The sequence below is a fragment of the Oncorhynchus clarkii genome, chromosome 26 (genome assembly GCF_045791955.1).
Source record: "Oncorhynchus clarkii lewisi isolate Uvic-CL-2024 chromosome 26, UVic_Ocla_1.0, whole genome shotgun sequence".
NCBI classification, from domain to species: Eukaryota; Metazoa; Chordata; class Actinopteri; order Salmoniformes; family Salmonidae; genus Oncorhynchus; species Oncorhynchus clarkii.
Window position 1 is genome coordinate 20940123 of NC_092172.1, and position 13094 is coordinate 20953216.

The 13094-nt window shown below is 42.3% G+C and overlaps 1 protein-coding gene across 1 annotated transcript in view; it reads right to left on the minus strand.

Moving 5' to 3' along the window:
* Positions 1 to 454: 454 nt before the first annotated feature.
* Positions 455 to 13094, minus strand: part of LOC139385159 (chromodomain Y-like protein 2) — a 38391-nt gene continuing 25751 nt past the window's right edge. The window contains exons 4-7 of the mRNA XM_071130244.1: positions 5631 to 5803; positions 4972 to 5182; positions 4666 to 4809; positions 455 to 3812 (exon numbers count right to left, since the gene is read on the minus strand). Of these exons, the coding sequence (XP_070986345.1) occupies positions 3654 to 3812; positions 4666 to 4809; positions 4972 to 5182; positions 5631 to 5803 (687 nt within the window). The 3' untranslated portion in view covers positions 455 to 3653. The remainder of the gene's footprint in view (positions 3813 to 4665; positions 4810 to 4971; positions 5183 to 5630; positions 5804 to 13094) is intronic.

Sequence of the window (13094 nt, forward strand, 5' to 3'; positions counted from 1 at the left end):
ATGAAACGCTACAGAGACAGAGCCATGGTTGGTATTGCCTAAATCCTGAATGCATTCCACTAGGTAATTGTGTGGAACATTGTAATATTTCATTCAGAGCAAACATCCCCCCTCCTTTTCCTGTCCGGATGACTCACAGCGGTTCAGCATTAGGCCCCCAGTCATTTCTGGAAAGCAGAGTGAAATGCTGAAGAGGGTTATAGTGAGAGTGCCATAGAGGAGCAACCCATTCATGTTTATTTTATGTGGTGTGTTTCAATGGAGAGGAGCCCAAGGACAGATGGATGCTCTTTTAGTTTGGCCTACAATATATTTATCTGATCCAAATGATGTGTGCTTTTATCCAAACAAGGACATTGATACTATACAAATGCAGCAAACAAAAATATAGTTTGTAGGTGTGATAACTAAGTAGGAACAAAACAGTTTTTAAACACACAACAAAAACACCATGTTTAAATTAATGTCATAGTTTATTCAAAGCAGCTTGACCCCCAAACTCTCACAACGTATGGATACAGCATCCTACAGACAAAATATACAACTTCTAAGGCACCCCGAGGTGTGATTTTAGACTAGAGAAAGAGATGATAGGAGTTTACAAACCAAACCTAAACACATGGCTTACAGGGCCGGTCATAATATTCAAGGGTAAGTCCTCAACAAATTAATTATACATGTTTTACTTCATATTATTCAAATGCATCATTCAAACACAATGTTTCTCTATTTGGGTTCTGGGAGAGCAGCCTGGTCTCAGACTATACGTAACAAAGTAAATGTAAACCAAGATACAAAGTAGTATGATATTTTACGTTTTTTTTATGGTTAGATAAGACAGATGGTTACTTAAGGCAAAAAATGAGTTGGTTTGGGGTGGATGGGTTGGTGTATAACGTGAACGTCTAGCAACCTAAAGGTTGCGAGTTCGAATCTCATCATGACCAAGTTTAGCATTTTAGCTAATTAGTAACTATACTTGCAAATTTTTAGCTAGTTTGCAACTACTTAGCACGTTAGCTAACCCTTCCCTATCCTTAACCCTTTAACCTAACTCCTAAACATAACCCTAACCTTAATACTAACCCCTAACCCCAGCTAACATTAGCCAGATAGCTAATGTTACCCACCTAGCTAGAATTGGTAAAATATCATACGTTTAGCAAATCGTAATATATTGTACATTTTGCAAATTTGTAACATATCATACGAAACGGTTGATGGACATCCACAAATGAATACATACCATACGGAAGTAACAAAACATACTAAATGGAGTGTATGAATTTACGTACAGAATAATACAAAATGCTCTGAGACCAGGTTGGGGAGAGGTACAGGCAAAACTCAAATCTTGAATATATTAATATACATTTAATCTTACACTATACTTTAGCAATACACTGATCAACACGCAAATAATAAATTAATTAGGGAAATTGTTATTCAAATATAATTGGGAATGGTTGATTAGAAATTGATAGAGCTTTGATTTGTCAGTGCTGTCAATAGCAATATTACTGTTTCAGAGTTTGGCATAAAGTGGGTATCAACAGCCTTTCAAAATAATTATGCCACATGTAACCATTTTTTGTGTGTCTTTGTTGTGTCACCACTATCACACAGGGCAGATCTAGGGAAAAAAGCAATTTACTGAGAATATCTGGAACAGAAGATAAGAGAGAAAGAGATGCCTCTGGGGAAAGGGAAACATTATGGCACTGCCTCCCCAATGGGAACTTGAGCACTAACTTTAAATAAATACAAATAATGATTGTGCAAGATTTCTAACATTGCTTACTATGGCAATACAAAACATACCCTGAAATGTAAAGTATTTTGACAGGCAACACACGTATCTGCAATATTGTACATGCATATAGTTACACCATATAAGACCTACATGGTGCATATATGTATACAACTGCAAAAACCCACCACTTCCTGAATGATACAAAACAATTTCCACAAAACTACATTTCATTATTGGGTAAACCAAAAATAGATATCCATACATACAATATATGTAGATATACATTTCCCATTTCCTGAAGCCATCATCACATGCAGGTATTATCTGCTTCAGCTGCACTACTACTGCATCTTCACAACACAGACAGCCAACAGACGAAAAGTGCAGTGATTACTTTGGGACAAAACATAATCTTTCTGTGCTTTACAAAAATACACAATGTCTCACTAATAACCAATTGCAAGGTAATATCAAAATAATTATCTGTCCAAATATCATAGCTACACGTTTCACAATGTAATATACATGCCTTTATAATCAACAGGGTATCAAACCCTGGTCGTCTTCACGATTTAAGACTGCAGTAGCCCTCTGAGCTAAAGGCCGGGCATTAGCTCTGGGACCCAAAAGAAGTCTTCAGGTCTCAGGCAAGGTTAGTCAACACAGAAGAGTAGTTAAGCAAATCACTCCCGCTATACCTTTGCACTGTAATACATGTCATATATGTACCTTGAAGATAATGATGACGCTCCACATGTTGCTGCTGATATAATAATGATGACACACATGTCTCACCCTCTTACTCTCATTCTCTCTCTCTTTCCTCCCATTACCAGGGAGAGGTCTCCTGTTGATCTATCGACAGTCTCCACATTCTAATGAAAATATGCAATCAGACCGCTCTGGTTCTCTATGGGAGTGTTGGTCGTGGTCAAGGGCCCTTCTACACATTCACATTCAATCAGAGGTCAAACACCCCCTTACTGACAAACCAAATACATGCAATTGAATAAACACTTCCAAAAGAGCATCGCAAAATGACCTATATAAATCCAGAAAGAGTTCACTGTCAACACTGCCCATTCACAGTGACTTCCCACTTATGGGTGTGTATCATTGGGCATGACCTACCTCTAACTCTTCCCCAGTGGCCCTCCTATTACACCACACCTAATTCAATGGACAGGTTTCACTTCAATTATTATTTACTTCTTTGGCCAGGGTTACTGCATTGTAAAGTGAGAAGATATATGTTCCACTCTGACCTCAAGCATAGCTTTGATTTTCACTACACCTCAGAGCCCAGGAGGACACTTCACCTCAAAACAGAAAGACTAAAGCAAGATACAAAAAAAACAAACAGCAGACTAATAGAAAATATATACACATGGTATGCTTTTTTTGTATTTAGGATCAAATCTAAATACATTTTCAAATAAATAACTGAACAATGACATTAGCCATCAGATGAGCTCTTTTGCCTCCATGCACTCACACCACCGCTGTGCCTCCATTTTCCTGAAGAGCCTTGTTCACTGTCATGACTTCCTGTTCCAGGTCAATGCTTCCTCTGGAAGGGGTTAACTGAACTCCAAGCAGGCCAGTATGAATGCAGAATGAATCCTCTCCGGAAGTTGATGCTTTGCTCATCTTACAGGCAGGGACGTTGAGGGATGACCAAAGTAAAACAAACATTGATGGTGGTGCTCTGCAGGCCCAGATGTTGACGAGAGGAGATAAGGCCTCAGAGACTGGCAAACTACGCTCTGCTGGTTGTTAAAGAAGACTGTTGGTAATTGAAGATCAAAGCCCTATATCTTCAGGGATGTTGCTCAGTAGGTAACTGAAGACCAGATCTCGTGGCCCATAGATAGTTCTGCAGGTGTGTGGAGGTGAGAGGTCAGTTATCATACACCTTGCTCTGCAGGTAGCTGAAGAGCGCCTCCAGTCCCTTGGTGGAGCACCACAGCTGTTTGAGCATTTGACACTCTTTCTCATTCACCTCCTCCAGGACCGACTTCAGAATGCTCCGCACCAGGCATTTAGACTCTTCCAGAACCTTTCACACACAGGGACAAACAGAGAGTAAGAGGCGGCCTGCTTCATAGATAGAGGCCCTTAATTTTCACACCCTTGATCTAGCAGCATTGTACTGTATTAGTTACAAAACCCAAGCACATACATACAGTAGGGCAAAAAAGTATTTAGTCAGCCACCAATTGTGCAAGTTCTCCCACTTAAAAAGACGAGAGAGGCCTGTAATTTTCATCATAGGTACACTTCAACTATGACAGACAAAATGAGGGAAAACAAATCCAGAAAATCACATTGTAGGATTTTTAATGAATTTATTTGAACATTTCTGGTTTCTGTACCAAATATTAAGTTCTGATTTTCTGATGTATCAAATACTTATGTCATGCATTGATTTTCCCATGATGTCAAGCAAAGAGGCACAGAGTTTGAAGGTAGGCCTTGAAGTACATCCACAGGTACACCTCCAATTGACTCAATTGGCCATGACATAATATTCTGAAATTTTCCAAGCTGTTTAAAGACACAGTCAACTTAGTGTATGTAAACTTCTGACCCGCTGGATTTGTGATACAGTGAATTATAAGTGAAATAATCTGTCTGTAAACAATTGCTGGTCAAATTCCTTGTGTCTTGCACAAAGTAGATGTCCTAACCGACTTGCCAAAACTATAGTTTGTTAACAAGAAATGTGTGGAGTGGTTGAAAAATGAGTTTTACTTCAACTGTGTATTGCACGTTTCACTTATTTGTGGTTCGATAATATTATCTAAGAGTTTTATTCAATTTACAGACCAATGCTCCTGGCAGGCTCCTAGCGCAAGTCCTGGGATATATAAATTCAACTCTACATAACTATCTCTGTCAGAAAAGCTTACCATAGCACTGCAGGTGGACATCTCTTTCACACGCAGCATCACTTCCTGGTTGAACGTGGTTGGCCAGAAGACCTGGGACACCAGGCCCCGGCTGCAGGCTTCCTGTGCCGTGAGCTTCCTCCCACAGAACAGCATCTCATTGGTCTGTCAGGGTGAGAGGCGGGGACAGGGAGATATATATTTTATATATTTTTAAAGTGTACAACAATGTAATGTAGATGTAAAACATTGAATAATTAGTTGAATCGTGTTTTACTGCAGGGCTTGAACAAAAACCTGCACAGTGGACCAGGCAACCAGACTCACCAGAGCCACTCCCAGGATCTGGGGGAAGGTGTAGGAGGAGCAGCCAGAGGGGGTGAGGCGGAGGGCTGCACAGGGCGTTTGGAACCAGGCCCGCTCGCTGGCCCACACCACGTCACATAGGGGCAGGATAGCGGCCCCCAGGCCCAGGGCAGGCCCGTTGATGGCCACCACGATGGGCTTCTTAAAGTGGATAAACGCCAACACAAAGTCCCTGGGAGAGGAGACACAAAACAGTGAGTATAAACTATACAGTACAATATGATTGTGTCTTTGTGCTTATCCTGCTTTAGGCAAATCAGGGCAAGCAGATTTTCTTAGTTTAAAGTATGAAAAATGATCTGCCAGTGCACTAAGATCATTTGTCTTGGTAAGACATCTTATTAAGATCAAATATCTTGAAATAAGATCATTTCTTACCCCACTTGTATCAAGCCTTTTTATAGGTTAAAATAAGCAAAAAAGTATCTTCCAGTGCGCTAAGATAATTTACCTTGGTAAGACATCAAGTCAATGCACTCTAATGGTAGAGATGTCTAGGTAAGTGTGTAGGTGTGTGTGTGCTGTGTTCTCTGTTCCTGCTGTAGCCTTCTTTAGGTGGATAATGGCAATTGTGTGTTATTTCTGTGTATGTGTAGCTATAGCTTATGTTCCTCTCTTACCGTACAGCGTCAGCAATGCGGCTGCTCTCTTTCCTGCGGTCTGTGGAGAGGCGTCCTATCAGGTAGGACGGGTCCAGGCCACTACAGAAGATACTCCCCACAGCACTGAGCAGCAACAGCTTACTGTCATCAGCTGCTGCGTTCCCCAGAGCCCGACACACCTCCTTCATTATCTACACAGAGAGAGAGGGAGGAGAGAAAGTGAGAGAGGGAGTTAGGGTTGCGAGAGAGAGATAGAGGGGGAGGAAGAGAGAGTTCAATCTTCTATTAGACCAGAGCCCTACTGTACATTACCCCCATGATCTACAGACAAGTTAAGAGTGTGTACACGCAACAGGCCACGCAAGAGTAGCTGTAGGATACCTTCCTGCTAGAGACAGGTAAAACCGGTTATATCTAACTGAGCAATCAGATCAATATATAATGAACAAAAATAAACGCATCATGTAATAATTTCAAAGATTTTACTGAGTTACAGTTAATATAAGGAAATCAGTCATTTGAAATAAATTCATTAGGCCCTAATCTATGGATTTTACATGACTTGGTCACAGACACCTGTCATGACGTTGGCCTGGGGATAGGTTTATGACAGTCATAAATACCTCTCCCCCTTTTTCCTCTCTCTACCCTACTGATGTGAAATTTGAAAACCCCTTGGTTAACATAGAGATTCTGGGAACATCAGAAGGTGGGGGGAAATGAACTATATTCTGGTAATCCGACCAATGGAACATATGCGGTGGTACTTAATGAATATGATGTCAGTTCGGTTGTCATCTGAGACATTCTCATCAATGATAAGATGACAAACTCTACAGTGGAAAGTCTGCACATTATAGTTATCGGATTCACATGGAATTGTTGTTCAATTTAAATGTTTGAATATAAAATTATTGGTGAAAAGATTAAATGTAATTTTAGCTTCCAAATGAGAGATTTGGGTTTTCATAAGGTTAGGGCTCTGCTCAATAAGTGGCCCGCCCCTGTGAAGAGACATGGGTTATAAAACTTTTCAGACACACCCTTCTCGCTCCACTATATAAAGCCTTGACGAAAATATAACCTCCTGTTCCAAGTACGTGAGCTCTGTGTTAAAAGGACTAACATGTCAACTACAGAACTAAGCCAACCTCAGTGTGAGCTTTGGTTGCGAATGGTATGAACTTTGAACTCTTATTCACTACAGAAGTGATGCCTCCTAGCCGTTGAGTTAGCAACAGCAGCTGCAAACGCGGGCTAGGAAAGAACAGACAGAGTATTTTATAGAATAGCATGTCATATCACTTAATCCGGCATAGCCAAAGACACGACACAACTTAAAATAAAAGTAGGGGCGTTGATCAGAAAACCAGTCAGTATCTGGTGTGACCACCATTTGCATCATGTAACAGAGTTTATCAGGCTGTTGATTGTGGCCTGTGGAAAGTTGTCCCACTCCTTTTCAATTGCTTTATAATGTTGCTGGATATTGGTGGGAACTGAAACATGTTGTCGTGCACGTCAATCCAGAGCATCCCAGGAATTGTGTACAGATCCTTGCGACATGGGGACATGCATTATCATGCTGAAACATGAGGGAATGGTGGCAGATGAATGGCACGACAATGGGTCTCAAGTTCTCGTCACGTTAACTCAGTACATTCAAATTGCCATCGATAAAATGTAATGGTGTTTGTTGTCCGTAGCTTATGCCTGCCCATACCATAACCCCACAATGGGACACTGTTCACAACGTCACATCAGAAAGCCGCTCGCCCACAAGTCGCCGTGGTCTGCAGTTGAGGCCAGTTTCTCTAAAATGATGTTGGAGGTGGCTTATGGTAGATAAATGAACATTACATTCTCTGGCAACAACTTTGGTGGACATTCCTGCAGTCAGCATGCCAATTGCACACACCCTCAAAACTTGACATCTGTGGTATTGTGTTGTGTGACAAAACTACACATTTTAGAGTGGCCTTTTATTGTCCCCAGCACAAGGTGCACCTGTGTAATGATCATGCTGTTTAATCAGCTTCTTGATATGCAACACCTGTCAGGTGGATTGATTATCTTGGCAAAGGAGAAATGCTCATTAAAATGAATGTAAACAAATGTGTGCACAACATTTGAGAGAAATAAGCATTTTGTGCATTGGTTTCATGAATGTTAACATTAGAAGCCTCCTCCCTAAGTTTGTTTTATTCACTGCTTTAGCACACTCTGCCAACCCGGATGTCCTAGCCGTGTCTGAATCCTGGCTTAGGAAGGCCACAAAAAATCCTGACATTATAACATCCATCCCTAACTATAACATTTTCCGACAAGATAGAACTGCCAAAGGGGGCGGAGTTGCAATCTACTGCAGAGATAGCCTGCAGAGTTCTGTCATACTATCCAGGTCTGTGCCCAAACAATTTGAGCTTCTACTTCTAAAAATCCACCTTTCTAGAAACAAGTCTCTCACCGTTGCTGCTTGCTAAAGACCACCTTCAGCCCCCAGCTGTGCCCTGGACACCATATGTGAATTGATTGCCCCCATCTATCTTCAGAGCTTGTACTGTTAGGTGACCTAAACTGGAACATGCTTAACTCCCTGGCAGTCCTACAATCTAAACTAGATGCCCTCAATCTCACACAAATTATCAATGAACCTACCAGGTACAACCCCAAATCTGTAAACACGGGCACCCTCATAGATATCATCCTGACCAACCTGCCCTCTAAATACACCTCTGCTGTCTTCAACCAGTATCTCAGCAGTCACAGCCTCATTGAATGCGTCTATAATGGGTCTGCGGTCAAACGACCAACCCTCAACACTGTCAAACGCTCCCCAAAACACTTCAGTGAGCAGGCCTTTCTAATTGACCTGGCTCGGGTATCCTGGAAGGACATTCTCATTCCGTCAGTAGAGGATGCCTGGTTATTCTTTAAAAATGCTTTCCTCACCATCTTAAATAAGCATGCCCCATTCAAAAAATGTAGATCCAGGAACAGATATAGCCCTTGGTTAACTCCAGACCTAACTGCCCTTGACCAGCACAAAAACATCCAGTGGCATACTGCATTAGCATCGAATAGCCTCCGCGATATGCAACCTTTCAGGGAAGTCAGGAACCAATATACACAGGCAGTTAGGAAAGCAAAGGCTAGCTTTTTCAAACAGAAATTTGCATCCTGTAGCACAAACTCCAAAAAGTTCTGGGACACTGTAAAAGTCCATGGAGAATAAGAGCACCTCCTCCCAGCTGCCCACTGACTGGAGAACCTTCCAGTAGGACAACCATCTCTACAGCCCTCCACCAATCAGGCCTTCATGGTAGAGTGGTCAGATGAAAGCCATTCCTCAGTAAAAGGCACATGACCGCCCGCTTGGAGTTTGCCAAAAGGCACATGATGGACTCTCAGACCATGAGAAACAAGATTCTCTGATCTGAAGAAACTAAGATTGAACTCTTTGGCCTGAATGCCAAGCATCACTTCTGGAAGAAACCTGGCACCATCCCTATGGTGAATCGTGGTGGCAGCATCATGTTGTGGGGATGTTTTTCAGCGGCATGGACTGGGAGACTAGTCAGGATCGAGGGAAAGCTGAATAGAGTACAGAGAGATCCTTGATGAACACCTGCTCCAGAGCACTCAGGACCTCAGACTGGGGTGAAGGTTCACCTTTCAACAAGACAATGACCCTAAGCACACAGCCAAAACCATGCATGAGTGGCTTCGGGACAAGTCTCTGAATGTCCTTGAGTGGCCTCGCCAGAGCCGGACTTAAACCCGATCGAACATCTCTGGAGAGACCTGAAAATAGCTGTGCAGCGACACATCCAACCTGACAGAGCTGGAGAGGATCTGCAGATAAGATTGGGAGAATCCCCCCACAAATACAGGTGTGCCAATCTTGTAGCGTCATACCCAAAAAGACTGAATACACATGTAAATGTGATATTTCCATTTTTTTTATACATTTGCAGAAATGTCTAAAAACCAGTTTTTTCTTTCGATTTATGGAGGGAAAAAACTATTTAATCCACTTTAGAATAAGGCTGTAATGTAACAACATATGGAATAAGTCAAGCGGTCTGAATACTTTGTGAATGCACTGTATGTATCCTGATGATTCAACCCTCTACGCTAATCACTGCAACCCTAAATAAAGAGTTGCAGTCAGCTTTAGAATGGGTGGCCAGTAATAAACTATTCCTGAACATCTCTAAAACTAGAGAGCATTTTATTTGGTATAAATCATTCCCTAAATTTTAGACCTCAGCTGAATCTGATAAAGAATAATGGGTCTGCTGAGCAAGACTAAATGACTTGGTTTTACCTTGGATTGTACACTGTCATGGTCAAAACATTTTGGTTCAATGGTTGTAAAGATGGGGAGAGGTCTGCCAGTGATAATGCAATGCTCTGCTTTTTTGGATCCCCACTCCACAAAGCTCGCCTTGCCGGCTCTAGTTTTATCTTATCTTCCTTATTGCTCAGTCATATGGTCAGGTGCTGTAAAGAATGACCTAGAAAAACTGCAGCTGCCAGAACAGAGCAGCATGTCCTGTTCTTCACTGTAATCAGAGGACTAATATCAATACTATGCATGCCAGTCTCTCTTGGCTACAAGTAGGGGAGAGACTGACTGCAACACTTCTTTTTATAAGAAACACTGTGTTTAAAAAAATCCAAATTGGTTGCATGGTCAACACACACACTGCTCTGACACACACACTTACCCCACCAGACATGCCACTAGGGGTCTTATCACAGTCCCCAAATCCAGAACAAACGCAAGAAAACATAGAGTATTATATAGAGCCATGATTGCATGGAACTCCCTTTCATCTCAGATTGCACAAGTGAACAGCAAACCTGGTATAAAAAGGCAGCACTTCATGGCACAACGCCTCTCCCCTATTTGACCTAGATATTGTGTGTGTATGTACTGATGTAGGCTGTGTGTGATGTTTTAAATATATGTAGTTCTGTCCTTGAGCTGTTCTGTCTATTAATGTCTTTATTATGACATGATTTGTGTGGACCCCAGGAAGAGTAGCTGCTGCATTCGCAACAGCTAATGGGGATCCTAATAAAATACCAATTCAAATACCAAAGAAGTGGTTAGCTTGTATGAAGAGTTGAGGAAGGGCTGAAAGGGAGTTGTCACAAACAGAAATCATGAAAAACACTGCTTCATTAGATGTCAAAAGGGGTTTCCTTTGTCCCATTTCCAGTATTATTTCTTTCATAACTCCTATATCCCTCTGAGGAGGTTAAGTTGTACTAGCAGGAGGGTTACCTGCCTTTAGCGTGCTAACGCCGTGTCCCCTGGTGGACAGCTCTCTGTGGAGGTGTGCTTAGCCCGCTGACCTCAATCCACACAGACGCTGCATGGAGGGGAAAGACACACGGCCCAGAAGCCAAGCCTAGGGCAGCACACACACACACGCACACACATGAACACAAGTGCGAACACACATGCACACAGCACACACACAGACATGCATATATGCACACCCACACGCAAAGGACGCACAAGCACACGCTGACAAGTTAACACACACGTATTGCATACACATGCATTTTGCTTTTACAATATATATGCATGGTTCACCTTTACATTATTCATTCTACACTATACACACACAGTCTGTCCCTGATGCGGTGTAGTTTTCCTTCTCAGGGAGCTGACATGTAACATGGTTCTAGTCCAATTTGTTGTGGATGCCCCCCGCTGCTTCCTGGAAATGGCTCCCAGGCAGGGCCTGTGTACAGGGCGGGCTTCTGAATGACACTGTTTGGCTGCAGTGTCTTCACCACCGCTACAGACAGCCTACCATGCCAGCCCCACCCCCTTCCAGTTGTGTCAGTATCACTCTCCTGCCCTGTCCGTCTGTCCGCAGGTTTAATTGAGCCGGATAAATTAATCTGACATCGGCACACACACACAGGAGCAGGCACGCACACACACCACATCCGGCTGAAGTTCAGGAGGGTTTAGGAGATGTTAAATTGAGTTGACTGGGAGACTGGTTCATTTGGGTCAGGGGGTAATCAGTAGGATTGGACTATACCAGTATCGCGACACTCGTTAGTGTTCGTGGAAAGGAAACAAAACACGAAGCGGATTTAACTTCTTTAGAAAAACAGCCCTAATATTGGAAACCAACATTATTGTGTTGTTATCCAGAGCCAAATCTATTTATTTAACTATAGCACACTATTTTACATACAACAGGTTTTTAAAGGACCAAAGACTTTGATCTGCTTCGTGTTTTCATTTTTGCCATGGGAAAAAATATTGAGATACCGGTATTGTCCCTGCCCTAGTAATCAGATTACATGGGTTAAGGTCAGTGAGTGGGGTGATGGCAGTGTTATGGAGGCTCCAGACGACCTCAGGGTTCATGGAATAATGGTCTCCCCCAGTGGGGGTTCCACATAAATACTGCATAGACCGAGACTCAAATAAACGCAATGATTGACTAGTGCTCTATGACATCAATACATACATGCATGATATACAGTGCATTCGGTAAGTATTCAGACCCCTTGACTTTTTACACATTTTGTTAGGTTACAGCCTTATTCTAAAATTGATAAATACATTTTTTTCCTCAATCTACACACAATACCCCATAATGACAAAAAAAATGTTTTTAGACATTTTTACAAATGATTACAAATAAACTGAAATAAAACAATTACATAAGCATTCAGACCCTTTACTCAGTACATTGTTGAAGCTACTTTGGCAGTGTTTACAGCCTTGTGTCTTCTTGGGTATGACGCTACAACCTTGGCACACCTGTAGTTTCTCCCATTCTACTCTGCAGCTCCTCAAGCTCTGTCAGGTAGGATGTGTAGCGTCGCTGCACAGCTATTTTCAGGTCTCTCCAGAGATGTTCGATCGGGTTCAAGTCTGGGCTTTGGCTTGTCCCGAAGCCACTCCTGTGTTGTCTTGGTTGTGTACTCAGGATCGTTGTCCTGTTGGAAGGTGAACCTTCGCCCCAGTCGGAGGTCCTAAGCGCTCTGGAGCAGGTTTTCATCAAGGATCTCTCTGAAATTTGCTCCGTTCATCTTTCCATCGATCCTGACTAGTCTCCCAGTCACTGCCGCTGAAAAACATCCCCACAGCATGATGATGCCACCACCATGCTTCACGGTATGGATGGTGCCAGGTTTCCTCCAGACGTGACGCTTGGCATTCAGGCCAAAGAGTTAAATCTTGGTAACATCAGACCAGAGAATCTTGTTTCCTTTAGGTGCCTCTTGGCAAACTCCATGCAGGCTGTCGTGCCTTTTACTGAGGAGTGGCTTCCGTCTGGCCACTCCACCTTAAAAGTAATTGGCAACATCAAACGGTTTTGTGAAAAACGAGGCATCTGATTCAATGAAAGATTGAGTTGAATCAGTCTTTCTGCCCATAATTTCAATTAAAATCATACTTTGTCATTTATTTTGGTTTCATTATACAATTTATTC